General features: G+C 44.6%; 1 protein-coding gene across 2 annotated transcripts in view; it reads left to right on the top strand.

The window, feature by feature from the left end:
* Nucleotides 1-448: 448 nt before the first annotated feature.
* Nucleotides 449-27,329, top strand: part of SMAP1 (small ArfGAP 1) — a 150,651-nt gene continuing 123,770 nt past the window's right edge. The window contains exon 1 of one of the 2 annotated variants that reach the window (XM_074991074.1): nucleotides 449-640. In XM_074991074.1, the coding sequence (XP_074847175.1) occupies nucleotides 523-640 (118 nt within the window). In that variant the 5' untranslated portion in view covers nucleotides 449-522. Of the gene's footprint in view, nucleotides 641-921; nucleotides 1,005-27,329 lie in introns of those variants that run through there. The other variant, XM_074991076.1, reaches the window with a different exon arrangement.

The following is a 27,329-nucleotide window of genomic DNA, read 5'->3' as shown; positions in this document are numbered from 1 at the left end:
CTGCAGGGATCCTAGCACGCGAACCTCCACCCCCCCTCACCGAGCCCCTTTAGCCCCGCCCCTGGCTGCTGCAGCTGCCGCCGCAGGTGGCCGTCCCTAGGCACCGTCAGCAGCCGAGCCTGCCGCCAGCCCCCGCCCCGCCGTCACTAAGGTGCGCCCGGATCTCGCTTAGGCGTCCACCTGTGGGCGGATGGATACGTTGGGTGGCTTGCACTGCGCCTCTAATTTACACGCACTGGCGGGTCACGCTGCTGTCCGCTCGGTCGCAGAGGGGCCGTGCGCGGCGCGGAAGCCGCCTCAGGAGCCCCGGGGTGCGTGGGCCCCTGGACTACAGTCTTCTAGCCTGGGGACTATTTGCCGACAGCGGTGCTGGACGCGTTCCACGGGAGGGATGGGAGCGGATGCAGCTGCAAGTAGTTCCGGTTGAGGAAGTCTGACCGCAGCCGGCTGCCGGTGCCTGCTTGCGCGAGGGGTCGGAGCGCTGCTGGTCCCCGCTGTGCGAGCGCGCACGGAGCCGCCGCCATGTCGACCCGCTCGTGCCGGGAGAAGGCGCAGAAGCAGAACGAGCAGCACCAGGCCATCCTGGCCAAGCTGCTGCGGGAGGAGGACAACAAGTACTGCGCCGACTGCGAGGCCAAGGGTAGGGCGGGGAGGGGCCGCGGCGCCGGGCTGATGCGGTCGGGCGGGGGGCTGTTAACGGGCGGCTGGGGGGGCAGACGGGCCGGGTCGGGTCGGGCCGGGCCGGGCCTTGGCAGCAGGCGGCGGATTGGCCGCTGGGTCGCGCCGGCTGGGCTCAGCCTCGCCCCGGGCGGCGGGCTCCTGGACCGGTCTGGTCCGCGGCTGCAGTCAGGGCGGGCTCGGCCCGGGCCTGGGGCGGGTCGCTGTTGGGCGGTGCCGGACTGGTCTGTGAGCGCTGGCAACGCTGGGGCGGGCGAGCGGGCCGGTGCTCGGGGGCGCTGGCCAGTGACGGGCCAGCGGTGGGCCGTGATTTTGGATGGAGTCTGGTAAGTGGCCGGGGGGAGGTGCCCCGCGGGTGTGGGCGGGCGGTTGGGCGCGGAAGGCAGGTCGGGGAGGAGGGCTGGGGGCCGGGGGGAGCTTGGGTGAAAGGGAGTTGTGAGCTGGGGCAGGCGATTGGGGTGCAGCAGAGGAGGCTGGCAGGGGGCAGGGGCGTTGGGGGGGGGGAAGCAGCATCGGGGAGGGGGCTGCGACCTTAGGTGGTGGTGGGGTGTGTGCAAAGGGTTGGGATGTTGTCCTAAGGCACTGACTGACTTGAGGTTCGGAAAAGAGTGGGCGCCAGAGACAGGCTCTTTTCTAGGGACTCTCAGGCAGTGCCGGCTGCCGCCCTAGACCACTCAGATCGACTGGCTGCTCCATATGCGTCTCTGTGCCTCCCTCTGGCAGCGGAAACTTTGCATCCTGCCCCAATCTCCAGTACAATCATCAGAGAACCCATGGGCCGGTTTCCAGTGGGGGCTGATATATTGTGCTGTGGGTGGGGGCAGCATGTAAAGACTTCTCCTAGACCTCCATCTGAGGGTCGTGGCAGGGCTGGCTGCGGTCCAGATTCAAAGACTTAACAGGCTGGATCTTGCCCACCCTGGATTGAAAGTTATTGTGTGGTGTGGGCCCAAATTGCTTCTCATAAATAAGCTGCAACAAGGAAAAAAGCTGGTGTTTGAACTGCAAAAAAAAAACAAACAAAAAAGAAAAAAAGTGGCTACAAGCCAGTCATCCTTTAACTTAATTGTAAACTAATTTATTTTTCTTCTTAGCTATGTGAGATGCAGTTCCATTATTCCAAAATCAGCTAAATGTGGTTTGGGGTTTTATGCAGTATCTGATCTAGACCTTTCTTGAAGTTTCATTGCTGCCTTTGCTGTCACTGTTCACGTTGTAATGGACAGAAGTGATTTGTGTTTCAGTGGGCTGGTAGTTGGTCTGTCTCCAGTCCCAGGCATTAAGAGGCTATGTTTTAACATTTGGTACAGACAATGTATTATTTAAAGCAAGTGTTGCAATAGTGGAATATAGGCAATACTTTATAAAAGACATAACTTCAGCAGTGATATGGAGAGGGGACATGTGTCCTCCCATGTCATGAGAGGAGGGGGCCAGGGACTAGCCAATCTTTGGGCATTCAGATGAGCTAGTGGAGGACCTGGCACCTGTAGCAGCCACTCATCGGCAGTGGTGGAAGAAGCAGAGCAACATGGGTCCAGCTCCCTCTGGTCTCCCTGGAGTATTGTATGGGAGGAGCAGGACTGCACCTTCACTCATTGGTGGGAAGTGGAATCATGAGGCTGGGGGAGCAGAGTGGGCTGGGACCACATGGCTTTGCTTTTGCAGCTGCTGGTGAGTGCACTGGGAGATGGACCCCTTGCTGCTGACTCTGGCTCCCTGGCTTCCCATCACTTAGGGGCCAGTGTTGGAGAGAGGGCCAGGGGTGGAGTAAGAATGTAGAGGAGGGGGTGGAGCAGGGGCAGTGAAGCAAGGATAGGGAAGGATGAGGCCTAGGGTGGAGGGGGGATGTCCTGGCCCTCCCCAGGCTGGAGAGGATCAAAGGGGCTGTGTGGTCGCTGGGTCCCTGTGTCCCCCTTTCCATCAGTCACCTGTGATTAACTTAATTGACTATATCCTATAAGTAATGACTGTTTAAGGTCCAATATGTATAAGATTCATATTCATTAGCAAAATACTCAACAATATTGGTTTGAATGCTGTGATTAGTGAAATGTAAGGATTATGTAGAGTGGTGTTTCTCAAACTCTGGTCAATAGTGGGAGCTCCCAGGGGGTTTACAGGTCCTTCTTTCCGCCTGATTCCTGCATCCCTCAGTATAATCTGATTGAAGTAATAGGCACTTGTCAGGGTAATGCCTAGTACTGGATGAGTGTAAACCAGGGGTGGTTTACATCGTTACCTTTTGAGCAATTAAATGCAGCTTCTGCTTGAAGCCACGTTCCAGGAGTGCCATCCACCATTCTGCGCATGTGCACCAGCGCTTGGTGGGAGAAGTGCGTGGTGACGGCTCCTGTGAGTCACTGACATACAGTTTGAATGGGGGACTAGGAGGTGCCTGGCTCTGTAGGACATTGAGTTAGAGCAGAGAGCTGGGGTGTCTGGCTCTGGAGGAGGGGTGGAGGGATTGGGTCATAACAGGGAAATTGGGGTGCCTGGCTCTGGGAGAGGGGAAGGCATTGAGCCATGTTATGTATTTTTTTATTTCTCTATAGCTAATTTAAATCTATAGCTAAATGAAAAATATATAGCATGTAGCTCTTTGTGCTTTATCAATGGCTCTTAGTCCCTAACCGGTTGGCCACCCCAGTGTAAACTATTTGGGGGGGAAAAAAGGGAAGGAAGAGAAGTTGGAGGAGTTGCATTGTATGTAAGAGAGCAGTATGATTGCCCAGAACTCCTGTACGAAACTAGAGAAAAGGTGGAAAGTCTTTTTTGGTTGCAATTGGAGCAAGAGCAATGAAGGTGATGTTGTCATGGGCACGTGCTTAAATCTCCAGACCAGGAGGGGTGAGGTTGATGAGGCTTTCTTTGGACAACTAACAGAAGTTTTCAGATCATATGCTCTGGTTCTCTTAAAAAAGATGGTTTAGTTCCCCCAGGGAACTGATGGGAAGGATCCTCTGGGAGAGTAAGAAGAGGGGAAGATGTGTCCAGGAGAGCTGGCTGTATTTTAAAGAGGCTTTATTGTGGACACAGGTTTTAAAAAATCCCAAAGTGAAGAAGCGATAGCAAATATGGCAGGCAAACAGCTTGGCTAATGAGGAATTTTTGGTTATCTGAAACACAAGAAGGAAGCTTACAAGAAGTGGAAACTTGGACAGATGAGTAGGGAGGAGTATAATAACATTGCTTGAGCATGCAGAATTGTAATCAGGAAGGCCAAAGTACAATTGAGGCTGCAGCTAACAAGGGATGTGAAGGATAACGGGTTTCGGCAGGTGTGTTAGCACCAAGAAGGCAGTCAGGGAATCTGAGGGACCCTGGCTGAGAGAGGCAATCTGCTAACAGATTATATGAAAAAAGATGAAGAATTTAATGCTTTTTGCTTCCATCTTTACAGACAAGATCAGCTCCTAGATGCTGCAGTGGGCAGCAGTGTATGGGGAGGGGATAAGCAGCCATCAGTGGTGACAGAGCAGATTAAGGACTATTTAGAAAAGCTGGGTATGTATAAGTCCATGCAGGGGCCAGATCTAATGCTTCCAAGGGTGCTGTGAGTTGATTGGATTGCAGGGGTCTTGGCCATTATCGTTGAAAACTTGTAGATTGAGTGAAGTGATTATTCCCCTCTGTTCAGCACATTGTGTCTAATTTTCAGCCTCCCCACTACAGAAGAGATGTGGACAAAATTAAAAGAATCAAGTGGAGGGCAATGTAACTGCTTGGGGAGCTAGGACATGTGAATATTGAGGAGATGCAGTAGAAAGTGGGCTTGTGTAGTCTGCAGAAGAGAAGAATAGGGCGGGATTTGATGGTAGCCTTCATCCCCTGAAGAGGGATTCCAAAGAGCATGGTGCTAGGGTGTTCTCCATGGTGATATATGACTGAAAAAGGACCACTGGTCTCAGGTTGCAATGGGGGAAGGTATAGGCACATGGGTGGGCAGAGAGGCAGTTAGATGCCTCATGCTGCCCTTGAACAAGTGCAAGTTCAGTATCTCCCATTGGCCAGGAGTCAAGAGGCTGATGTGTGCAAGTGTGAGGGCAGTGTGTACCCATTTTCCTTAGGTTTGCAGGGATCTGGCAGCTGCTTCTTTGGAGCTGTGGTGAGCACCACTGGGACTTTGCATCCTGAGCTCTCTTCTGCACCCTAAGCCCTGACCTAGCCTAGTGTCCCCCTCCATACCCAAACTCCCTCCTGCACTTCAAGTGCATCACACGGAACCCCCTTTCCTGCACCTTCATCCTAGTCTAGTGAAGGTGGGGAAGAAGGAGCAATAGAGGTGAAGGGAGGATGAGAAGTTGTGGGGGGAGGAGAGGAGAAAGAAGGTGTGGTAACTTAGAAGTGGCAGGGCAGGCATCCAAAGTTTTTAAATGAAAATGGGGGCCCTCATCTTGCTGAAGTTTTAAGCTTGGCCATACTCTATAGCAGCACTTTTCAAACATCTATTGCAGCAAAATTGCTGTGTCGAAAAGTGACACACTGCACAACTTGTTTCCTTTATTTTGAACCATTTATCATGCTTTTAACAATGTTATAATATTAAAATGTATACAATGAACTTTTTGGTCATTACCTTGTTTGAACAAGTGACAGTCCTCTGTATTAACCGAGCAGTTGATGATTATTTAGCTGTAAGAGTTTTATATTGCTCATGATGGGCATGAACTGGGCACCTTCAGAGATGAAGAGTGAGACGTTACAGTTTTGATATTCATGAGTTAGATCAAATTTATATCTCTTGTGGCTGAGCCATGGAATGGGTAGAAATACTTAGTGCACCCCAAACTCTGAATTAGTTAAGGTTTTCTCAACAATCATCATGTGTAAATTGTACAACTGTAGCACAAAGAAGCCCCCATCTTGACAGGAAATAACATTTTTTCTTTTTTTTAATGGAATTGCAGAACTAGTGATAGAACAGACCTAAGTCATATAGATCTCCTTTCTGATGCACAGTTGTTCTCTCTTGTATACTTGTCAATAATGTTAGCTCTTCTCAGCAAGCTGAGACTTTGTCTATTCATCCACTCCCCCATTTCTAACACAGGTTTTTCTGGCCCAAGGCTCTTGCTCAGTCCCTTGTAAAGCCACCCATATTTCCTGTGGTGATGTAATTAAGTGTTTCACACAAAATCTGGCTTGAGATTTTCTGAAAGCCTTGATCTGCTTCACATTAATATCTGTTTGGATTGCATGTGCTTTCATATGTGAATTTAAGAATTTTGCTATGATAAGATGTTGTGAAACTGAAAATGCCTGCAACAGGCCTTTCAGGTATAACTAAAAAAGAATCTCAAGGGGTAGCCGTGTTAGTCTATAGCTACAAACACCCACACAAGCAAGCAGTTCTATAGCACCTTAAAGACTAACAATTTTATTTATTAGGTAATGAGCGTTTGTGTGTAAGACCTACCTCATCAGATTCTGACACAGAAAAGAGCAAATGTGTATATAGATATATAGGGTAAATATATAGCAGAAATATTTTTAAAAAGTGGGGTGGGGTGGGTGTCCTATTGTTAAAAGGACTTCAGGAAAGAGTAAATTAAATGGGATGACTGCCATTCCTGTGAATATCCAAGGTGAGGAAATTCTTTTTAATGTGTAAAGTAATTGAGATCTGTATTAACCCCCACCAACCCAAAAGTGTCAAACTTGCAAATAAATTCTGATTTCAGATGTCTCCATCATATGTAATCTGGTGTTAAAATCCCTTTGTAAAAAGATTGGACCTAAAAGTAACATTATTATACGTCCTGTAAGGGTAAAGTGTTCCCCTACAGATTTGTGTATCCCAATTCCCAGTGTTTTTCTTCTAGGAAAAAAAGGTGCTGGAATTCCAGTTCAGGTTGTAGATTGTTAATGCACTGGAAGGGTTTAAGATGAGGGCCATAGGCTGCGCCAAGTGGCGTTCTGTTTACCTTCTTGGGTTTGTCATGAGGTAGCTGCTAATGGCCCACCAGCAAAGACAATAGATTTTAGCAGAACAAGAAGTCCTGTGGCACCTTATAGACTAACAGATATTTTGGAGCATAAGCTTTTGTGGGCAAAGACCCACTTCATCAGATGCATGAGTGAGGGAGGGGTTCAGAGGAGTATTTAAAGAGTGGGGTTCCAGTAAAAGGGAGGGCCAGAGGTGACAAGGTCTATTCAGTCAAGGGGGAAATGACCCATTATCAGTAGTTTGTATGAAAAGAGGAAAAAACAAGTCAGATGAGACTGGGGAGATGTGGGCCCATTGTCAGAGTCTAATGGGGAGATATTAACACCCAGGGCAGAGAAGCTGCTTTTGTAAGGGGACAGCCACTCCCAGTCTCTGCTTAATCCTTGGTTGATGGAGTCAACTTTGCAAATAGATTGCAGTTCAGAGATTTCTCTCCATTTGATTTTTGAAATTTCTTTGTTTTAGGATTGCTACTTTTAAATCTGTTACTGTGTGACCAGGGAGATTGAAGTGCTCTCCCACAGGTTTCTGTACATTACTGTTCCTGATGTCTGATTTATATCCATTTAGTCTTTTACATAAATACTATCCAGTTTTGCCAGTGTAAATTGTAGTGGGACATTGGTGGCACATGATGGCATATATTATATTAGTAAATGTGCAGTTAAAGGAGCCCCTGATGGTATGGTGGTTGATAGGTCCTGTCACGACATCTCTGGTGTAGATATGTGAGCAGAGTTGGCAGTAAGGTTCATTGCAGGAATTGGTTCCAGGTTTAGAGTTACTGTGTTGTGATCTATGGTTGCTGGTGAGAATTTAAGGTTGGCAGGCTGTCTGCAGGCAAGGACAGGCCTGCCTCCCAAGGTCTGTGAGAGTGAAGGATTGTTGCCTGGGATGGGTTGCAGATCCCTGATGATGCATGGGAGAGGCTTTAGCTGGGGAGCTCTATGTGATTGCCAGTGGTGGTCTCTTGTTTCCCTTGCAAGGCCTGTCTTGTAGCAGGTGGCTTCTGGGTACCCATTTGGCTCTCTGTCTGTTTCTTCACTTCCTTAGGTGGGTATTGTAGTTCAAGGATAGCTTGGTAAAGGTCTTGTAGATGTTTGTCTCTGTCTGACGGATCACAGCAAACACAGTTGCACCGTAGTCCCCGGCTGCATACAATGGATTGTATAGTGTGCTCTGGATGGAAGCTGGAGGCGTGTAGATAAGCATAGTGGTCTGTGAGTTTTCGGTATAGCATGGTATTTGTGTGACCATTGCTTATCTACACAGTAGTGTCCAGGAAGTGGATCTCTTGTGTGGACTGGTCCAGGCGAAGGTTGATGGTGGTGTGGAAACTGTTGAAATCATGGTGGAACTCTTCAAGAGCACAGAAAGCTCCGCCACCATTTGCGTATTGGTCTCATCAGGGACAATATTCTTAACAGCTTGGAGTCCATCTTCATGCAGGATATTGGTGTAAAGGGCCTCTTCATCCATGGTGGCCAGGATGGTGTTTTCAGGAAGGTCACCAATGAATTGTAGTTCCCTGAGGAAGATGATGGTATCTCAAAGAAAGCTGGGAGTGCTGGTAGCATAGGGTCTAAGTAGAGAGTCCACATATCCAGACAATCCTGTTGTGCGGGTGCCAATTCCTGAGATGATGGGGCATCTGGGATTCCCAGGTTTATGGATCTTGAGTAGAAGGTAGAATAAACCTGGTTTGTGTTCAAGGTGTGTGTCTGTGTAGATCCGTTCTTGTGTTTTTATAGGGAGGGTCTTGAGCAGATGCTGTAGTTTTTGTGTCCTTGTCAGTGGGATCCTGGGACAATGGCTTGTAGAATGTGGTATTGAAGAGTTGCCTGGCAGCTTCCTTTTGGTAGTCTGTCCTATTGATGATGACAACAGTGCCTCCTTTGTAATCCTCTTGGATGACAATGTCAGAATTGTTTCTAAGGCTGTTGATGGCGTTGTGGTCTGCACGGCTGAGGTTATGGGTTAAGCAATGCTGCTTTTCTACAATTTCTGCCTGTGAACGTTGGTGGAAGACCTATACATAGGATGCCAGTTTGTCATTTTGACCATCGGGGGAGTCCATAAGAAATTCTTTCTTGTACTGTAGGTGGGAGGGTACCTGTGGGTCAGTGCGCTGTTCAGTGTCATGTTGGAAGTATTCCCTGAGTCGTAGACGGTGACAGTAGGCCTCCAGATCACCACCACAGAACTGTGTCAAGCTTGAGGGGGTGGTGCGGCAGAAAGAGAGTCCCCAAGAAAGGGCAGATTGTTCTGTCGGGCTGTGTGTGTAGTTGGACAGATTGACAATATTGCTGGGTGATTTAGGGGTACCACTATTGTAACCCCATGTGGAAAGTAGGAGTTTAGTTTACATTCCTTTTTCTTCTACTTCAGACAGCCTGTGGGCAAGGCTTGTAAGAGGATGTGACGAGGTTGCATAATACCAAGTGCCCTTTTGGTACCTGTACTTTTCCCCGAATTGTGCTGGGAAACTAGGTTGGAACCCTATGGAAAAACAATATATGGTGACGTGACCTCATGACTGCGATAGGATTCTAATTCCGCTACAGGACAACTTGGGAACATTGGAAGAAAGACTGAACTGGGGAAGGGGGCATCTTGGGGGCACTCCTGAAGAAAGCTCAGAATATGTAAGTAAGCTAAAACCCGCTTGTATGTTCATGGTGAGAGATTGCCTTGATCTGTTTGCTATATCTTACAGTGACTTAACCTATTTTCTTTACTTCCTGGGTGGGCAGTAATTTTTGATTGGGGAAGTGGGGGGCAGTGTGAGAATTTGGTAAGTGGTCAAAGGCCTCACTCTTCTACAATATTAATGGAGGGAGGTGCAGGGTCTGGGATGGAGGTTGAGTGGAGAAGGGAGCTGGGGTATGGAATTGAGGTGTGGGGTCCGAGTAGGAGTTTGGCCTGAAGGTGGAGGTTGTGACCTTAGGCAGGGGAGCCCCTCCAGGAGGGAACGCAGAGTCTGATGGAGGTATGAGTGCAGGAGAGGATTCCGACTTGTTGGGAAGATGTGAGCTGTGAGGATTGTGCTGGGGGTGGGAGCAGCATGCAGAGCCTCTCTCTGCCTATTCTAGGGGGCACGTGCTGCACAGAGACATACACTCTGGCCCCAGCAGCCAGCTTCTTTTGAGCAGTGTGTGGCGGAAAGCAGGCTGTGTGGGGATCCTGTGGGTCCACAGGATGTTGGCTGCCAGAGGGTTATAATGGGACATATCTGAAGGTTTGGTGGGCCGGATGCAGCCTGTGGGCTGTATTTGCACCCCCGTGCCCCCCAAAATGCGTGGGGGTGCTGAGTGAAATGCTAGAGAACCTTCACTTTTTTTTTTAAAAAAAAAAAAAGGCTTGTGTATCTTCCCCCACATTGAAGGAGTGGACTATTCAATGAACTTCTACCATGCAGATCCCTGTGCACTGCAAGATGGTTTAATTCTGGGTTTATACTCAAGAAGCTGGGTAAAGCTGCAGAGCTGGGAAATTGGTTGATGCCTTAATTATTGTTCCGTGAGTGGCTTAAGTAAAGCACTCATTTAACTCTCTTGGTTATACAGCACCACTGATATTGTGTGATAAGGACTGGAGTGGCTGGCAGGGTATCATCATCAAAGCATGTGAGAGAGAAGCCTATCCAGCTGAATTATGAGGGCAAGGGGATCCCAACAGTTGACAGATTTGAACTGGGAGATGATGTGCATGTTAGTTTCACTGTCTCCTTCACACTTATGGATTTTAATGCTTAGTACTTAAATGAGTCTTTTCTTTTTCAAAACTGCCTGTAAATTAAATTTCTCATAATCACCATAATGTGAATTTGTTAGAACTTCAGCATTTGTTTACTTGAAACCTTAAGACATTTGTCCTTCCACTAGGTCTTCATCAAGCACTGCTTCTTTAATCACTGCTGACCTGCTTTGCCTCGGTAATAATCTTGTCTTTATCGGTTTCTGTAATACCTCCTCCATGATCTTTTAGTCCTTGACTTTTTGTTTGCCCTCAGCTCTCTTTTCAACTGAGGGGGCTAGTGATTCTGTCTATTTGGTTGCCTTCCCCCTTGATTCTTTGGTGCCTGCCTGTCTTCCATTGCAAGGTTCATGCTGTCAACCTGTGTCTCTGATGCATCGTAGTATTTATTTCCTCCTCTCCTGCTCATGCAGTGTGTTTCCAGCAGAAATCCCATTACCAAATTGACTGTCTCCACTATATATTTACTCTGTCCTCTTGCATTTCTGCCATCTTCTTAATCTAAACAGCTCTAGTTCCGCCCTTGAAATCCCATTGCTGTATCCTCACTTGACCATCTCCACCTGCCTCTACTTCTTTCTGCACAGGTGCTTGCAGATTTCTTCCGCAACAAAATGGGCAATCTATAAAATGACTTTCTGTAATGTTATCTGAAATATTCAACATGTGATTAAAATGTGGCACATGGACAGAAAGGGTTAACCGGCTGCTAGGCTGACTGACCCAGGGTTGATCTTCAAAGACTTGTTAGGAAGATGTGTAAATAAGTGGGCTGTTAAATTAATTTAGAGTAGAACTTTGAAATGCAACCTGCATTGTTAGAGCAATAGATGTTAGGTGTTTGTTCAAGTCTTGTGATGTGAACAAACAATTCTTGTCTTTTACTATAGCTTTAATTCAAGATCAGAAGGAAATATTAATATTTATGATGAAACATGATTGTAGTATTATTGTTTATATGCTTTTCTGAAGGTTGTGGTCAACTGTGTATGAACCTGTTAATGGATAAATTACCTTGTGCTAATTCCCATGATGTTTGGAAAACAGAAGGTTAGGTCAAAAGCCTATTGTACTTTCCAAGGTTCCCTCTAATCTAATGGTACCCAACCCGGGATCTCTAGACCCCATTGCAGGGGATCCGTGGTGGGGAAGATGATAAAAATGATCAAAGAAAACAAGCTTTAAATAAATTGCAAAGTTACAAACAATTGCTGTTTGAAAATCTATGTGGTGGCACATTTGTGTGACAAAATAGTTGTGACTATTAGAAGCATATAAATGTTAGCCTTACGTTCAACATGGATCTGTGGCTGAAATCAGGCTCCCTGAAGAGAAAGGAGGCTGAGTGGAGTGAGGCATTCACAAGTGGAATGTCTAGTCAGTCATAAGTAAATAAGTAAATGGCTACTTAAAGTTTGGATTTACTTGGTCCAGCAGTGAGAATGATCTGTGCTACAAAGTGTTAGCAAATGAAAGCTTAAAATTAGCCAGCCTTTACTATCACTTAACACAGAAGCGTGGAGAATGAGTTCAAGCGTCTTGGTCTCCTGCCCCAAAAAAAAAAACAAAAAAACAAAAACCAGAAAAACCAAACTTACTGAGTTAAAGGAAACAAAAATATGGTGATGACAATGGTAATGAGTAGTGACTCTACAAGGGCAATGGAGGCCTCTTGCTGGGTAGCCTAACGAATAGCCGAGACTGGAAAGCCACACACAGTTGGCAAGGGGCTATTACCTGCAGCCAAGATGATTGTAAATACTATGCTTGGGAAGAGGGCATGCAAACAAATGAGTCTGAGCCCACTAGCGATACTAAAGTTCAGCATTGGATTAAGGAAATATGGCCAGGAACGTTAGGGAACAGTTGATGACCAAAGTATGCCAGAGTCATTTCTATGCACTATAAATGGATGCAACAACTGATGTAGCAAACATGGCATGACTTCTTGTCTGTCAGCTATGAACGTAGTGAGGAGGTAAGTGAGGACTGACTTTTTTGCAACCCACTATCACACACACAATTGCAGAGGCAATTTTAGATATGCTGAACTGTTTTATTGTTGGGGAATAATATTTAATTGGAAAAATGCACTGGGATTAGCACAAATGAGGCTCGTGCTATGACTTGTCAGTACTGGAGTTATCACTCACATTAGATCAGCGATATTAGATCCACGTGCAACAAGAGTTCAATGTAGCATTCACAGGGAGGCCCTAACCACTAAGAAAATCCCTGCTGACTTAGTGTATTGTGTGAATCTGTTGTTTCAAGGCCTGTCCTCTCAGTTAAAGATTGTTTGCAGTTTTATGCGATGAAATGAGCAGTGATCACTGTCCTCTGCTGCTGTACACAGAGGTCTGCTGGGTCTCCAGAGGGATAGTCCTGATGCTTATTTTTAAGCTACAGGTTGAACCGGCACAGAGTTTGAGCTCACCCATTGCTTTCAGGATGTTAACTGGTTGGCTAAATTGTCATAGTTAGCTAATATTTTTGGCTGTCTTAATAATCTCAACCTGAGTCTGCAGGGAAAAGCAGTGATACGTTTTCCAGTTCAGGACAAAATTGAAACAGTGATAAAGAAATTACAGCTGTGGTCCAGTCTAATTGATCAGTCGAGCCTTGGCTTATTTAGCAATCTTTCTGACTTTTTTATAACATCAGAAATATAGCTCTTCAGCGATGTTAAATGTGCAATCAGGGAACATCTGCAAAGCCTGAAAATGCAGCTGAGTGTACTTTCTGGCTCCAGAGACCAGAAACTTCTGGGTTGGAAACCCCTTTGAATGCATTAATGGTGACACCCTTGCTAGCTTAACATCAAAAGAGCAAGACAGCCTAATCTAAATGTCTTGTGACAGTGCTGTAAAGATGGTTTTCTCACAAAAGTTCCTCACTGAGTACTGGCTTCCTGTCATTGCCAAGTATCCAGTGCTATCTGAGAGGGCCACAAGATTTCTGATGCCACAACATACACGTGCAAAGCAGCTTTCTCGGTTCTCATGGCAGTAAATGCCAAATACTGGAGAAGGCTTTACGTTGAATCAGACTTAGGGCTGAGACTGTCATTGATCCAACCTGATATCCAGTCTTTGAAGTCAATGAAACAGCATTCAGGTTTTCATTAGGTAAGCCAGAAGTTTATTATTTGTTGCTATGTAGGCCCAGTTGTTGTGTAATTTGTTGTTATGAGAGGTGAAATCAAATTGTGACATCGGAAATGATTATGCTTAGTTTTAAATATTAAATGTATGTTTCCGTTGTTGTTTAACCAAGTATACACAGTGGCTAGGACAGTCTTTGATGGGGGCCTGCAAGCTATGTGCTGGGGTGATTGTGGGTCTGCACTCTAATTTTTTTCCATCAATGTGCAGATTTTTTCCATCCATTTATGGAATAATTTTATGTGCACCGAGGCGTGTGTCACTAGAAACCAACAATATAGGTGTGGATGCTCTGCTAGTGAGCCCGGTGGCATCTAAATTTCTCCTGAGCAGCTACATACATGCATAGCTTACAGGGAATATAGGTGCTTTCACAGTCCGAGAGGCGACTGCAAAGGTATAAACTTCCTTTGAATAGGATTCTTTTTTGCCTCATCTGCATACATGCTCCTGGGGGGGGAAAGCTACAAGCTATAAGAGATGAGATCACAGTCTATCCTGGGGCCCCTTTAATGGACATTGACTTAGGAGCTGACATTTGCTTGGAATTTCATACAGGGAAAACCTAAACCACAAAGATTGAGGTCCCAGTCATTGTCTGGAATCAGGGTGGATAAGAAGTGATTAAAAAAGTTTTAAAATTAAATTGGATGTAGATTTTTTTTCAATCGTCAATAATTAAATTTCTCATTTAAAATAGCAGTTAAAATTAAACAAAGCAGCAGAAATGTAGCACTTGGAAGAGTAATGCAGTTATTTATTCAGTGATGAGATTTTGTGGGACAGAGAACCACTTCTTCAGATGATTGCAGGGTGATGAAAAAGTGGGTCTCTCCCAAGAAATCTCATCACCAAATAAATTATTTTGTTTAGTCTTTAAAGTGCTACATTTCTTTTGCTTTGTTTTGTTGGAGTACAGACTAACACAGCTACCTCTCTGTTACTAGTTAAAATTAAATCACAAACGTGCTACACATACTTATGTTCATAAAAATGAATTAATGGCTCTAGTCCCTGCAGCCTACCTACTATCCCTGGCTTCTTAAAGTTCTGGAATTTCAATTTCTGTTTCTAAGCAGACTAAAAAATAATGTGCAAAGAAAGACACAAGCTGGATTGGATTTTTTTTCTTTTTTTTTTAGTTATGTGGTGGTGAAATTTGGAAAGTATGGAAGAAGAGTTAGGACATTGTCTTGAAGACTGAGGCCATGTCTACATTAACCTGTTCAGGATCAGTCTTCTGGGGTTGGATTTCGCATGCCTGATGGAGACATGTGAAATTGTCCTATCAGGTTGACAGTTGACCCCTGTACTTCGTGCTGTCACAAGGAGTACGAGAGGTCAGTGGGAGAAACGCCCCTGTTGACCTTCCTGAGTGAGGACAGCCAGTAAGTTGATTGCAGGTAAGGCCATTCTAGCTACACAATTGCCGTAGCTAGAATTGCACAGCTACAGTTGACTTATCGTCCTAGTGAAGACCAAGTCATAGAGACAATATATAGGGAAGGACAGAGGCAGCATAGAAAGAAACAGTGGAGTAGACTGAGAAGAAAAAGGGAAGACAGTATTTTACACACACACACCTTCCTGTGCTCTCCCCACCACACTTTTCCCATGGAAAAACTTCACCCTATTGGGGAATATTTTGAAGAAATGTGTTCCCTGTATTTAAAAAAAAAAAAAAGCGTCAAGTGTAAGCAGTGCAAGAAGATGATGCAGCACTTAGTTGTAAGAATAAAAAATAAGGAAAACTGCTTATTGGATAGAATGATTTGGATACAGGTGAATGGATCAACTGGTGAGTAACTTTAATTCACTTCGCAATGTATCATTCTTCAAGACTCTCCATGCCTTTTCGTATGTGTGATTTGACAAGTGAATTCTCCAAGCAATTTCCTGTGTGGAATGTAGCTCGGGGGGAAAAAAAAAATTTAGCTTAGCTATCCATATGGCTTGTTTTAATTTTGCTAGGCTTAGTCTTTCACCCAGGAATGCAATACTGCAAATTTCTGTAAGAATTTTAGACTTGTCAGTTGCCATTTTCATTTTTAATCTTATGTAATTCATGCCCCTTATTTTGGAACATTATGGCTGCATGCCATAATGGTGATACCAGAGCGACATCTGCCTACTGCCACTTCCGGATTGGATTGCACAGCCACAGAAGACGGTGCTCGAATCAGTCCAACTGGGGCGCAAACCCATGATCCCTCGGGATCGAAGGATGCCTAGGACTGATGCCATAAATCTATTCCATGTTTGACTTCACCATACCTCAGCTTTTCCAAGGAAACCCCATTTTATGCTTAAAAATCAAGTTGCACTCTGAGCACAGTCAGTCTTTGTTTTTGTTTTTTAGTGATTTGATTTAAATCAACTTGATTTGGTAATTTATATCTGATTTAAATCACCTCGATGTTATAGCCATCCACCCTCACTATACTCACCCTGTGTATGGATTTTGGACTATAACCATGGACCTTTCTAAAATACCTTTTGCAGCTGCAAGATCACCATCTCTTATGTAACTGTTCTTCAGAAATTGAACACATCTTTATATTGACCTTTTAACCAATACCCTTTTTTCTTACATTTTAGTCTAGTTGTTAAGAATTGGCGGCAAGTATGTGTTTCGGATAAGATCTGAAATATTTACTGACCTGAAAGGTAGTGTGCCCTGTCTTTTGGGACTGGTAGAACTTTATTTAACTGGACTATTTGGATGGTAGCCTCAGGCTGGGTTCTTTAAGGAGCTTGTGCAGTTTGGACTTCTGTTTGATCAATGAGGTAATAGAAGCAGTTTCATGCTGGCTTGGTAAATATAAATACTGGCATAACCACCAGCTTTGGGGATTGACCATCCCATTTCTTGTGGTGCACTCTTAATAGTGACCTCGCCTGGCTCCTCACACCTTCCCCCTCTGCTTGGCTTGCCTTCCCTTCCCTCCTAGAACTCTCTCCTCCCTGTCACAGACCCAGAACTGTCTAATGTGCTCTTCTTTTCCAATCCTTCCACTGTCTCCAATGACCCTATCCCAGTAGAACTCCATTTTTCTAATCTAATTGGTACTTGGGCTAGATTGAGAATTCTCCCTGTTTTTGATCAGCCAAAGAGCATTCTATCCTGTTATTTCAGGATTGGGGTGGGTTAGGTTTAGCAGCCTTAATCTGGCATTTCCTTATTTTCAGTCCTTGATTTTTGTAACCTTAATCTTTTGAATGTACTTTTTGCTTGTTAATTTTTGGGTTGAATGGTATTCTTTTTTGCACATGAAGAATGTAATCGGATTATGACTTGCCCCTGAGCAGTTACTGTCCATGGCAGTTAGTAATTTTCACTAAAGGTGTATAATAGGTTTTTGTAGTTGCCTGATTCTGTATTGTCTTTTAACTAATTACTGATATAAAGAGCTGGAAATTACAGGGTTCTAGTGCCGGAACTGGGTACAATAGAACTCAAGTAATCAATTTATCTGTGGTTGGGAACCCTGTTGTGCACTCTGTAGACACAGAAAAACAGTAAACCATTTTATTAGCACAACTTGCATAGATTTAAATGTTTCAAGCCATGTAAAAACCTCGAAAAAAATATGAAGTTAACCTAATATCTTATACTGTTTCTTTATATATACTCAGATCGCGAAAAAAGGGTTGGTGGTAAGAGACGTGGCCATCCTTGAAGGTCCTATCTTGTTCCTGGCATGGGAGACTAGCCTAATGGTCCACATCTCCACTTACTTTGGTCCTGATAGTTGCCATGAATATTCATACAAATGCTCAGTTTCCTTTGTCCGTATTTAGCTTTCTCAACCTGATAATGTTGGGAAGCTCAAATGATTTCAGCTTATTCATTGCTCACACAAGTTCATGTTTGTGTCTGCCAATACTTCGGTCTCAAAATAGCCAAGCCAAGTATTTAGTTTAATGTTCCTGTGGTTACCTGATATCACTTTATGTAAACTGCTTCTATAGTGCATATTCCCAGTTTGCTAAAACTCAGTGTCACTGGGCTGCTTATGCTAACGGCTTAAGATAGTGGCTTACAGCAGGGATGGGGAACTTGTGGCCTGTGGACCAGATCTGGCCCATGGCTTGCCTTGGATCAGTCCATCAGGCTTAGGGTTCTCCCCCTGCATATTCATTGCAGTGCCTCATTAGCATCTGTCAAACCCGCTTATTTACATGCCCCTTTAGAAAGAAAGGGACTCGCGTAGACACAGGGTTTGTGTTTAGCTATGGCCTGTCATAGGGATCTCAAACTCAGTGTACCTGAGGGCCAGGACCAGTCCTCAAATCCTCCTGGTGGGTCAGCAACACCCTCTATCAAGGGAGAGATTTCTCCACATCGTCTCCCTTTAACCCCCGTGTGTTGTCTATGTGCTCCCTCCCAGTGCATCCTCTGGCCTCACTTTCTTGCCCCTGAGTGAATAACACTCTCCTCTCCCCCATCCAAGGGTTCTGAAAGAACTCAAATGTGAAATTGCGGAGTTAACAGTTGTTTGTAACCTATCCTTTAAATCCGCTTTGGTACCAAATGACTGGAAGACGGCCAATATAACGCCAATATTTAAAAAAGGCTCTAGAGGAGACCCTGGCAATTATAGACGGATAAGTCTAACATCAGTACCAGGCCAATTCGTAGAAACAATAGTAAAGAATAAAACTGCAAGGCATGTAGAAGAGCACGAATTGTTGGGCAAAAGTCAGCATGGTTTCTGCAGAAGGAAGTCGTGTCTAACTAATCTATTAGAATTCTTTGAAGGGGTTAATAAACATGCGGACAAGGGGCACCCAGTGGACATAATATACCTAGATTTCCAGAAAGCCTTTGACACGGTCCCACACCAAAGGCTTTTATGTAAATTAGGCGGTCATGGGATAGGAGGAAATATCCTTTCATGGATCGGGAATTGGTTAAAAGACAGAAAACAAAGGGTTGGAATAAATGGTAAATTTTCACAATGGAGGGGGGTAACTAGTGGTGTTCCCCAGGGGTCAGTCCTGGGACCGAGCCTGTTCAACTTGTTCATCAATGATCTAGAAAATGAGGTAGGGAGTGAGGTGGCAAAGTTTGCAGATGACACCAAGTTGTTCAGGACAGTCAAAACCAAAAGGGATTGTGAAGAACTACAAAACGATCTCAGCAAACTGAGTGATTGGACAGCAAAATGGCAAATGAAATTCAGTGTGGGTAAGGGTAAGGTAATGCACATTTGGAAAAAATAACCCAAATTACACGTACAACATGATGGGGTCAAATTTAGCTATGACAGATCAGGAAAGGGATCTTGGAATTATAGTGGATAGTTCTCTGAAGACATCCACGCAGTGTGCAGCGGCAGTTAGTAAAGCAAATAGGATGTTAGGAGTTATTAAAAAAGGGATAGATAATAAGACAAAAGATATCATACTTCCCCTATATAAAACTATGGTATGCCCACATCTTGAGTACTGCGTGCAGATGTGGTCTCCTCACCTCAAAAAAGATATATTGGCATTAGAAAAGGTTCAAAAAGGGCGACTAAGATGACTATGGGTTTGGAACGGGTTCCGTATGGGGAGAGGCTAGAGAGACTGGGACTTTTCAGTCTGGAAAAGAGGCGATTGAGGGGCGATATGATAGAGGTGTATAAAATCATGAATGGTGTGGAGGAAGTGAATATAGAAAAATTATTTACCTTTTCCCATAATACAAGAACTAGGGGACACCAAATGAAATTGATGGGTAGTAGGTTCAAAACTAATAAAAGGAAATTTTTCTTCACACAGCGCACAGTCAACCTGTGGAACTCCTTGCTGGAGGAGGCTGTGAAGGCCAGGACTCTATTAGGGTTTAAAAAAGAGCTTGATAAATTTTTGCAGGTTAGGTCCATAAATGGCTACTAGCCAGGGGTAAAGTATAGTGCCCTAGCCTTCAGTACAGGGGCAGGAGATGGATGGCAGGGGAGAAATCACTTGATCATTGTCTTCTGTTCTCCTTCTCTGGGGCACCTGGCATTGGCCACTGTCGGCAGATGGGATGCTGGGCTGGATGGACCTTTGGTCTGACCCAGTATGGCCATTCTTATGTTCTTATGTCACCACTGATAGCACAGTGGGGCTAAAGTGGCTTATGGCTTATAGCTCTGCTCCACTGCTACCACATCACTGTGCCCCAGGAGAATTGTGTGAAGAGCCATCCTGTCCCTAGCGCCATGATGGCTGCCTGACCCACTCCACCCTCATTTCCCAAGCCATGCTTTGCTGGGGTGGTGTTCTCCTTGCCACCATGGTGAAGTGGAGCAACTGGGCTGGCTCAGGAGATGGTGGCAGAGCAGAGACTGCTACATTGCTCTGCTTTTCAGGGGCTCCTGCCACTGTGGTAAGTGTGGGGAGACTTGCCCCCTGCTGTAACCTATGCCAGGCCCTCTGGTAATCCCCGAGGTCACATCTTTCTGGGGAGGTGGCAGAGGGCACAAATGGGAGGAGCAGGGGCTGGACTTGGAAGAGTAGATGCTCTCCCACCCCAGGGCTGCAGGCACTTGTGTGCCAGCAGTCTGATGTGAACCAGATTGTGGGACTGCTTGGGCTACAGATGATGCCCTGGCTGCGAGTTTGAGACCCACGTTCTATAACCCCTGTTTTTAAACTGTTGGAAGTGTATAGTTGAAGGCCTTTTGCCCAAGGTTCAGCAACTCAGATTTATAGAATAAAAATAATGTAGGGCTAGAAAGGGCCTTGATTTTTCTAGCTCAGTCTCTGTACTAAGGCAAAACAAGGCATAACTAGACCACCTATGTGTAACTAATCCATCCTTGTGAATCTCCAACAATGGGGATTCTGCAGCCTCCCTGTTTAGCCTATTCCAGTTTAACCGTCCTTCTAGTTAACTTTTTCTGATATATAACCTAACATCCTTGCTTCACATTAAATGCTACCTTTAATAGACATGGAGAGCAGTTGATCACTGTCCTCTCTAAGAGAAAAATATTTCGGTATTTGGAGACTGTGGTGATATTTGTCTACAATTTTCTGTTCTAGGAACAAAACATTCCAAATTCTTTAACCCTGTCTTCATAGGTCTAACCCTAAGGCCAGGTCTACACTAAAGGGAAAGGTTGAATTAAGATATGCAGCTCCAGCTACATTAATTATGTTGTCCTCCAGTTCTCTTTCTATATGGACATTGATGGGATTGGTAAGGGTTATTGGGGAAACTGAAATATTAGCCTCCCCTTAAATTGAGCTTTCCTCCCATGTGTAAACAAGGTAGTCTGTAGTTAAGAATATGTCCCCCTGTCCCCAGTGAAAAGGTAGATCTTGTCTGCCCTGACCAGCCTAAACAAGAACGAAGCAGAACAGGTCAAATTTTGATTACACTTTGGAGTTTAAATTTTCTTGGTAGAGTATTTTGCTGTATCTAGTCTATGGGTTGGAATCTTGGCCACCTTTTGGTGACCGTTTGTCTGGCTGAAAGGGTAGCCTACTTATGTGGTAATCTGACCCATGAACAATTCTGTTAGCACCTAATTCAGGGTTTCTACAAATAGTTCAATTTTGTGCTCTTCATGCTGTAAAAAAGAGGGGGATTGGCCATTTTGCTGTGTATCTACATTGAGATTCTCTGCGTATAAGGGCTATTTCCTTTAGGGGCCCTTACGCAGTTTGACAGTCTGCTTCTGTGGACCATATCTTTTGGGCGAGTTACCTTGCAGTCCTTCACACCTTTATTTGACATGGCAGAGTTGATATCTTTGTTGGCAGCTGTAGTCCTTTGTGTACAATGTGTTAGGGCACTGGTCTAAATTGGGGTGGGGCACCTTTTTTGGGTTGGGAGCTACTGACCCACAGAAAAATCAGTTGGGGAGAGTAAGCATGCACCTCTTCCCCACTCCCTGAGCCTCACTCACATGGCGCCTCACTGAGACGCTTCACTGTCCTTGTGCTTCAGATCCGGTGGGGAAAGGAAGTGGTTGGTGGACGAGAACTGAGGTTCAGACTCCTCCAGGCTGGATTAACTTCTGGCCCTTGCTCCAGGTTCTGGGGTGGGCCCAAAAATGAGGGGCTCAATGTGTAGGAAGGGGCTTCTGGGGAGTGGGATGGGGTGGATGTGTGGGGCCTGCAGGAGGAAGGGTGCAGGAGCAGGCTGGGAGTCTGGGTGGGAACAGGGTGCTGGAGCAGAGTGGGAGTGGGGTCTGGATTGGAGGGTGCACAGGTCCCCAGGGCACACCTGGCCCTGTGGCTCTGACTTCTTCCTCTTCCTCCCCCTGCCATCCTATTGTGGCAATTCTGGCCAATGGGAACAGCAGGGGAAGTCCTCCAGGCAAGTGCTTCTCTGCACTGGCGTTCCCTCAGAATTGCAGGTCTGCTAAGCTACTTCAGCTAACTTTTCTACCATCAATACAGCTATGCTTCATGAAGTCAGTTCAGGAGCAGTGCATGGAGACAATTCCCTGTAGCTATTGAGAGCTCCAAGGGGGCAGAATCATGGTTTGCTTGGGCAGCATGTGATCTAATTTTTCATGTTCAGATTTTCAGAGCTGAGTTTTGCTGAACTATGCAATCTGGAAGGGCCTGAGATGTGACAAGATATTTCCTCTGTAGTACTAACGTATTTTGTCAGTTAACAGGACCACCACACACTTGATTGTCTCTGCATTTGTAGCAACCAGTTGTGGCACATACTAAGATAAAAGGTTAAATGTCCGTTTGCATAGGGAAGGAGTCTGTACAACCCATCACAAGTAATAAAATGCCTACTAGTGGATAATAGAACTTCACGTTGTCTCTGCTTGAAATTATGCTTGAAGTTGTATCTTTGTTTCCTCAAAAAAAAAAGTCGAGATTAATAAAACCAGCTGACATAGGTGAACTAGCTGCACGTTTTGCCTCACAACTATCAATGTATTTCGTATTTGCAATGTTATTGCAGCCTTGTTGACCTTAGAACACGGATAGACGGGTTGGGTAAGGTCATGTCTGTCTTATTGCATTTATTTTCACCAACAGAAATTGGTCTAATGTGTTTCATGTCCAGTTTGTATTATTACTACTACACTTGTTTCGTGGCTTAGCAGAGGTGAGCAACCTGGCATGTATGCCAAGAGTGGCATGTGAGCTGATTTTCACTGGTAGGTGATGCAGGAGCTCAGCCCCACCCCTCCTGCCCCATGCAGTCGGGAGCTTGCTCAAAGACATACTGCCTGTGGATTAACAAGAGACCAACTAATGCTACCAACTACCACCTAAATGGAAAGCTCTGCATCTTTATTTATAAATGAAGCTGTTGTAAGTAGGACTATTAGTGACTGCAAAAAGTATCACCAACAATTGGACAGTACATTGAGGTAAGAGTCAAATTTTGGCACTTCCCCTCTCAGAGAGGTTGCTGATGGCTGTCCTAGACCCTCATCTGAACAGATGTTTGTGTTTATGTAACACTGTGGTGTTTTGTGATGCACTTTCTTTGTGGAATTAAAATATACCCAAGGGTTTTTCAGGGAGGGTTTTCTTATGTAGTGAATAAGTGCAAAAATGGTATGGTTCCCCTTAATAAAGAAACTATTTTTGTTTAACATAACAGTGGTTCTCAACATTTCCAGACTACTGTGCCCCTTTCAGGAGTTTGATATGTCTTGAGTACCCCCAACTTTTACCCTACTTAAACTATTAAAAAAATCAGACCTAAAATACAACAGTGCCACAGCATACTGTTACTGAAAAATTGCTTACTTTCTCATTTGGACCGTAAATATTTTACTTATATTTCAGTATATAGCAGTGGTTCTCAATCTTTTCGGACTACTGTATCCCTTTCACGAATCTCATTTGTTCTTTCACCTCGCTTGAAAATTATTTGCTCACAAAATCAGACATAAATACAAAAGTGTCACGATGTTGTTACTGACAAATGCTGATTTTATCATTTTTACTCTAAAATTATAACTAATCAATTGGAATATAAATACTGTATTTACATGTCACTTGCGAACTTTGTCTGAAGTCTGAGGCCCACAGTCTGGGACAGAAGCGTGCAATTTAGCTTTGCTGGGCTCCCTGTGACCTGGAACCCATGGTAATTGCCCTGCTAGCCACACCCTAATGCCATCCCTGCACTTGTGACCCTCCCCACTGCCAACCAATTCATTTTCCAATCCCAGGTTGAGAGACACTCCATGCAGATGAGTTGATATACCCCCGGAAGACCTCTGCATACTCCCAGGGTACAAGTATCCCTGCTTGAAAACCATTGTAACATAGTGTTGGCATGTTTTTGTGCGTGTTTCTAAAGTAATGTTAATATAAATTATGAAATCTTATAATTCCATGTCTCACCAGTGAAATCTTGTTGTCAGTTAATGCTAGAGTTAAAATCCTTTGTTTAATATCGTAGCAATAACTAATGTTTCACCAAAAGGTGAGGGACTAGGATTAGTATCAGCAGTCAGGTCATATTCATCAGCCTACTGCTTCATTAATCTACATTGGTGGCAACATTTGTATTAAATTATTTTATAAGAGCTCTTTTAAGAATAAATGAGGCGGGAAAACAATTTACTTAGACTGTATGCCAAATACACCATCAGTTAATTTGATATTGTGCAGTTACCTTCTTGTTACCTTAAATCTGAAGTCCTGTGAAAGATCTAATGAATGAGTTAACTACTGATTATTTCACAGAAAGGTAAAAATTAACTTTAGATTGTAATATTCAAGACTGTTAGTAACCAGTTCCCTTAAGCGAAAGCAAATGCAGTGTTGTGTGCATTAGGCTTAGATTTAGAAATAGCAGATTTTATTGGAAAATATGAACTTCATCATGTGCACACGTAGGCTGTGATGAAGAAATATTTCCCATGATTATGAATTGTCCAAATAAGAGATGCTACTTGAGGACTTCCTTGTTTGATAAGAATACTTTGTGTATATCAATGTGATGCTGACTGTATTGTTTTAAAGCTTTAATTTTTATGTCTACTGTCATGACATAATTGCCTGTGTCTAATTTCCCTCACCTGTGAAAACTTAACTAGTACAAATAGGACAAATGCGTAGACATATCAATATCTATTGAAATTATTTTCAAATCTAAACCTGCCAAGCCTAACTGTGTTCCTGCCTCCTAATCATATTGTAACATACTGAAGTAATTTAAGTTGACTTGCTTTAACTCTGCTTTTACTAAGCTTGTGGATGTCATTCCCTGCAGCATCCAAAACAAAGACCGCAACTTTAACAGCCCCATAGCAGTAGTAGGGAGAGGGACAATTCACTGTCTTCTTTGTGCATACTATCTCAGGATAAATCTAGTGTATTTGCTTAAAGATTGCTGCCTTTTGACAAATTAAGGTGGGCAATTCTTGCCCTCCCACATAAAAACCACCAAGATTCAAGACAAGTAGGTTCCCAAGCAATGTTTCTGGTCATCTTTTCCATCTGAGGTATGTGCAAATATGCACCACTAATACAAATGTACAATCCAACTTTTGGGCTTTCTGCTAATCAGCTGGGTGGCATTTGAATTTCACATAGACAGCCACATAGGGGTACTGATTACAAAGAATTCTAGTTCCCAGGTACCCTTTCCATAGGCAAATGGCTAGAGTAAACACAAGGATAACTCTAACGCTTCCCTCAGGGAGCCAGAATACAATCCATAGTTTACAAAAGTACATTTCATATTTAGAAGGTTGTTAGAGGACTGTCATGACATGTGCCCATAATACAGTAAACTCTGTTTTAACTGGTGTTTGGATAACCAGCTTTCTCAATTAACTGGCATGTGCGAGCAGCTAGTGGCTCCTCCATTGTCCCACCCAGTGCCTGCCTCCCAGAGTGGCTCACTGCTCAGCACAGTGCCACGCCCAGAGAGATGCATGGCATGGCCATGTGTGAACAGCACACAGTGGCTTCTGGCATGGTTCCCCACTCAGAGTGGCTTACGTTACGGCCAGGCATGAGCCAGCCAGAGCAACTCACAGCACACCGTGTTGCCCCATCCAGAGTGGTTTACCTTGGGCCATGCGTGAGCTGCCCAAAGTGGCTTCCCGCACAGTGTCCCACCAAGAGGAGGGTGACACGACCATGCATGAGTCGGCTACAGCAGCTTGTGGTACGGTGCCCCGTCCAGAGTAGCTTACCACATGGCCATGTGCTAGTTGCCTAGACCAGTGCCCTGCTTGGGAAGGCATGTATGTGGTACAGCCATGCGCAGACTACCCCCCGAGTGTCTCCCTGCAAGGCATGGTACCCCATCCGGAGCAGCTCGTGGGGTGGTGCCCCGTCCAGAGCAGCTGGTGGCACTGCCATGCATAACCTGCCCAGAGTGGATCCCTGTGCAGTGCCCCACCCAGAGCATATTGGAATATCTAGCAACCAGCCATCCCTGGGGCTGCCGAATATGAAAATTTACTGTGTGCAGCGGTATGACAGAAATCTTTGATGCTTTCATTTTTCCAAGGTCTCATGATTCCAAGAGCTCACATTTGTCACAAGGGGCCTTGCCAATTATGTACCTAAACCATGGCACGTTTACTTGATATATTTCCAAACAACCAAGTTGTGAATATTAAGAAAACCATAGTACAGTTGGCCAACTGTTTTCAACTTTGGTAGATGATTATGTGCATTTTTCTTGTCACGGTTCTTGTTCCACTTTTGTTTGTAATCTGAACCCAAAACGTGATCTACAGATTGGATTTTAGAGCATCCATTATACTCTGAGAGGAGTGCACAACTTCAGGCCCTTTGTATACAGGGAGATTGCCACTAAAGTAGTGATTACAAGTCAGGTTTAAGTACCCAAACGATGGAGGAGCTGTTGCTGGGTATTGCCTTGTATCTTTTGGGTGGCCACCTGGGAAAACGAGTCTGAGGCAGAGGGAAGATTTCACACTTTGGCACTGTAACATATACCATTGAGCAATAAAGTAACTCAGCACGTGGGGCTTTCAGGAAAAGACAGTTTCCCAAGGGAGAGGGGACAGATTCTGGGAGACACTTACAGGGCTAGGCAGAGTTACAATTCTTATTTTTTACTTTCTAAAAGAATGTGGTTTGGGTCGATTCAGTTGTCCTTTGACCATATGCATCTTTCTTTTATTATGCACGTGCACCCCATGTACCTAAGTTCTGAATTGTTTTCAGTAGTGTCTCTTGCAGCTGCACATGTACCATGAGGGTCCTCATAACCTGTTGTCAGTATCACCCAGAAGTGCAAAAGTCCAACCATCTTCAGTACCTCTCATTGCTTCCTGGCTTCAGTGTGGAGTGGCTTGCTGTCGGTTAACAAAAAACTGGCTTGCTTTTTTTTTTTTTTTAACTGCAGTTGTAAATAATAGTTGGTCATTGGCAGCTTGTTGATTAGACTTTATATATGTAAATCTTGGGAACCAGATGATATTTAAATACTCTCCCTCTGTATCTACTGTCTAACCATTTGGTTTGGAATGTTCCTTTGTTGTATTTAGTGCTGTCATATGATAAGAAAATAGGATGCTCCCAGGCTTACTTATCACAGGTCTCCTCTACTTTCTTAGTCTTGCATAGGGGATCTAGATTCCTCTCAAGACAGATAATATCACCGAGATGGGCAAGGCCTTTGATTTCCTACCGCATGAGGAAATCATCACGCGCGTACCTATCTATGCCTATGTGGCCTTATAAGGGACCCTAAGGCTGTGGTCACACTAGTCCCTCCTTTGTGGAGGGGCTGTGGTAACTTGGCATTTCAGAATATGCTAATTAGGCTCTTCTATGAATATGCAGCTCATTAGCATAATGGCAGCTGCACGCACTTCAAA

The sequence above is a fragment of the Carettochelys insculpta genome, chromosome 3, assembly GCF_033958435.1.
Source record: "Carettochelys insculpta isolate YL-2023 chromosome 3, ASM3395843v1, whole genome shotgun sequence".
Lineage (NCBI taxonomy): Eukaryota > Metazoa > Chordata > Testudines > Carettochelyidae > Carettochelys > Carettochelys insculpta.
Note: the sequence above shows the minus strand (reverse complement) of the source record. Positions and strands in the feature narration are given on the sequence as shown.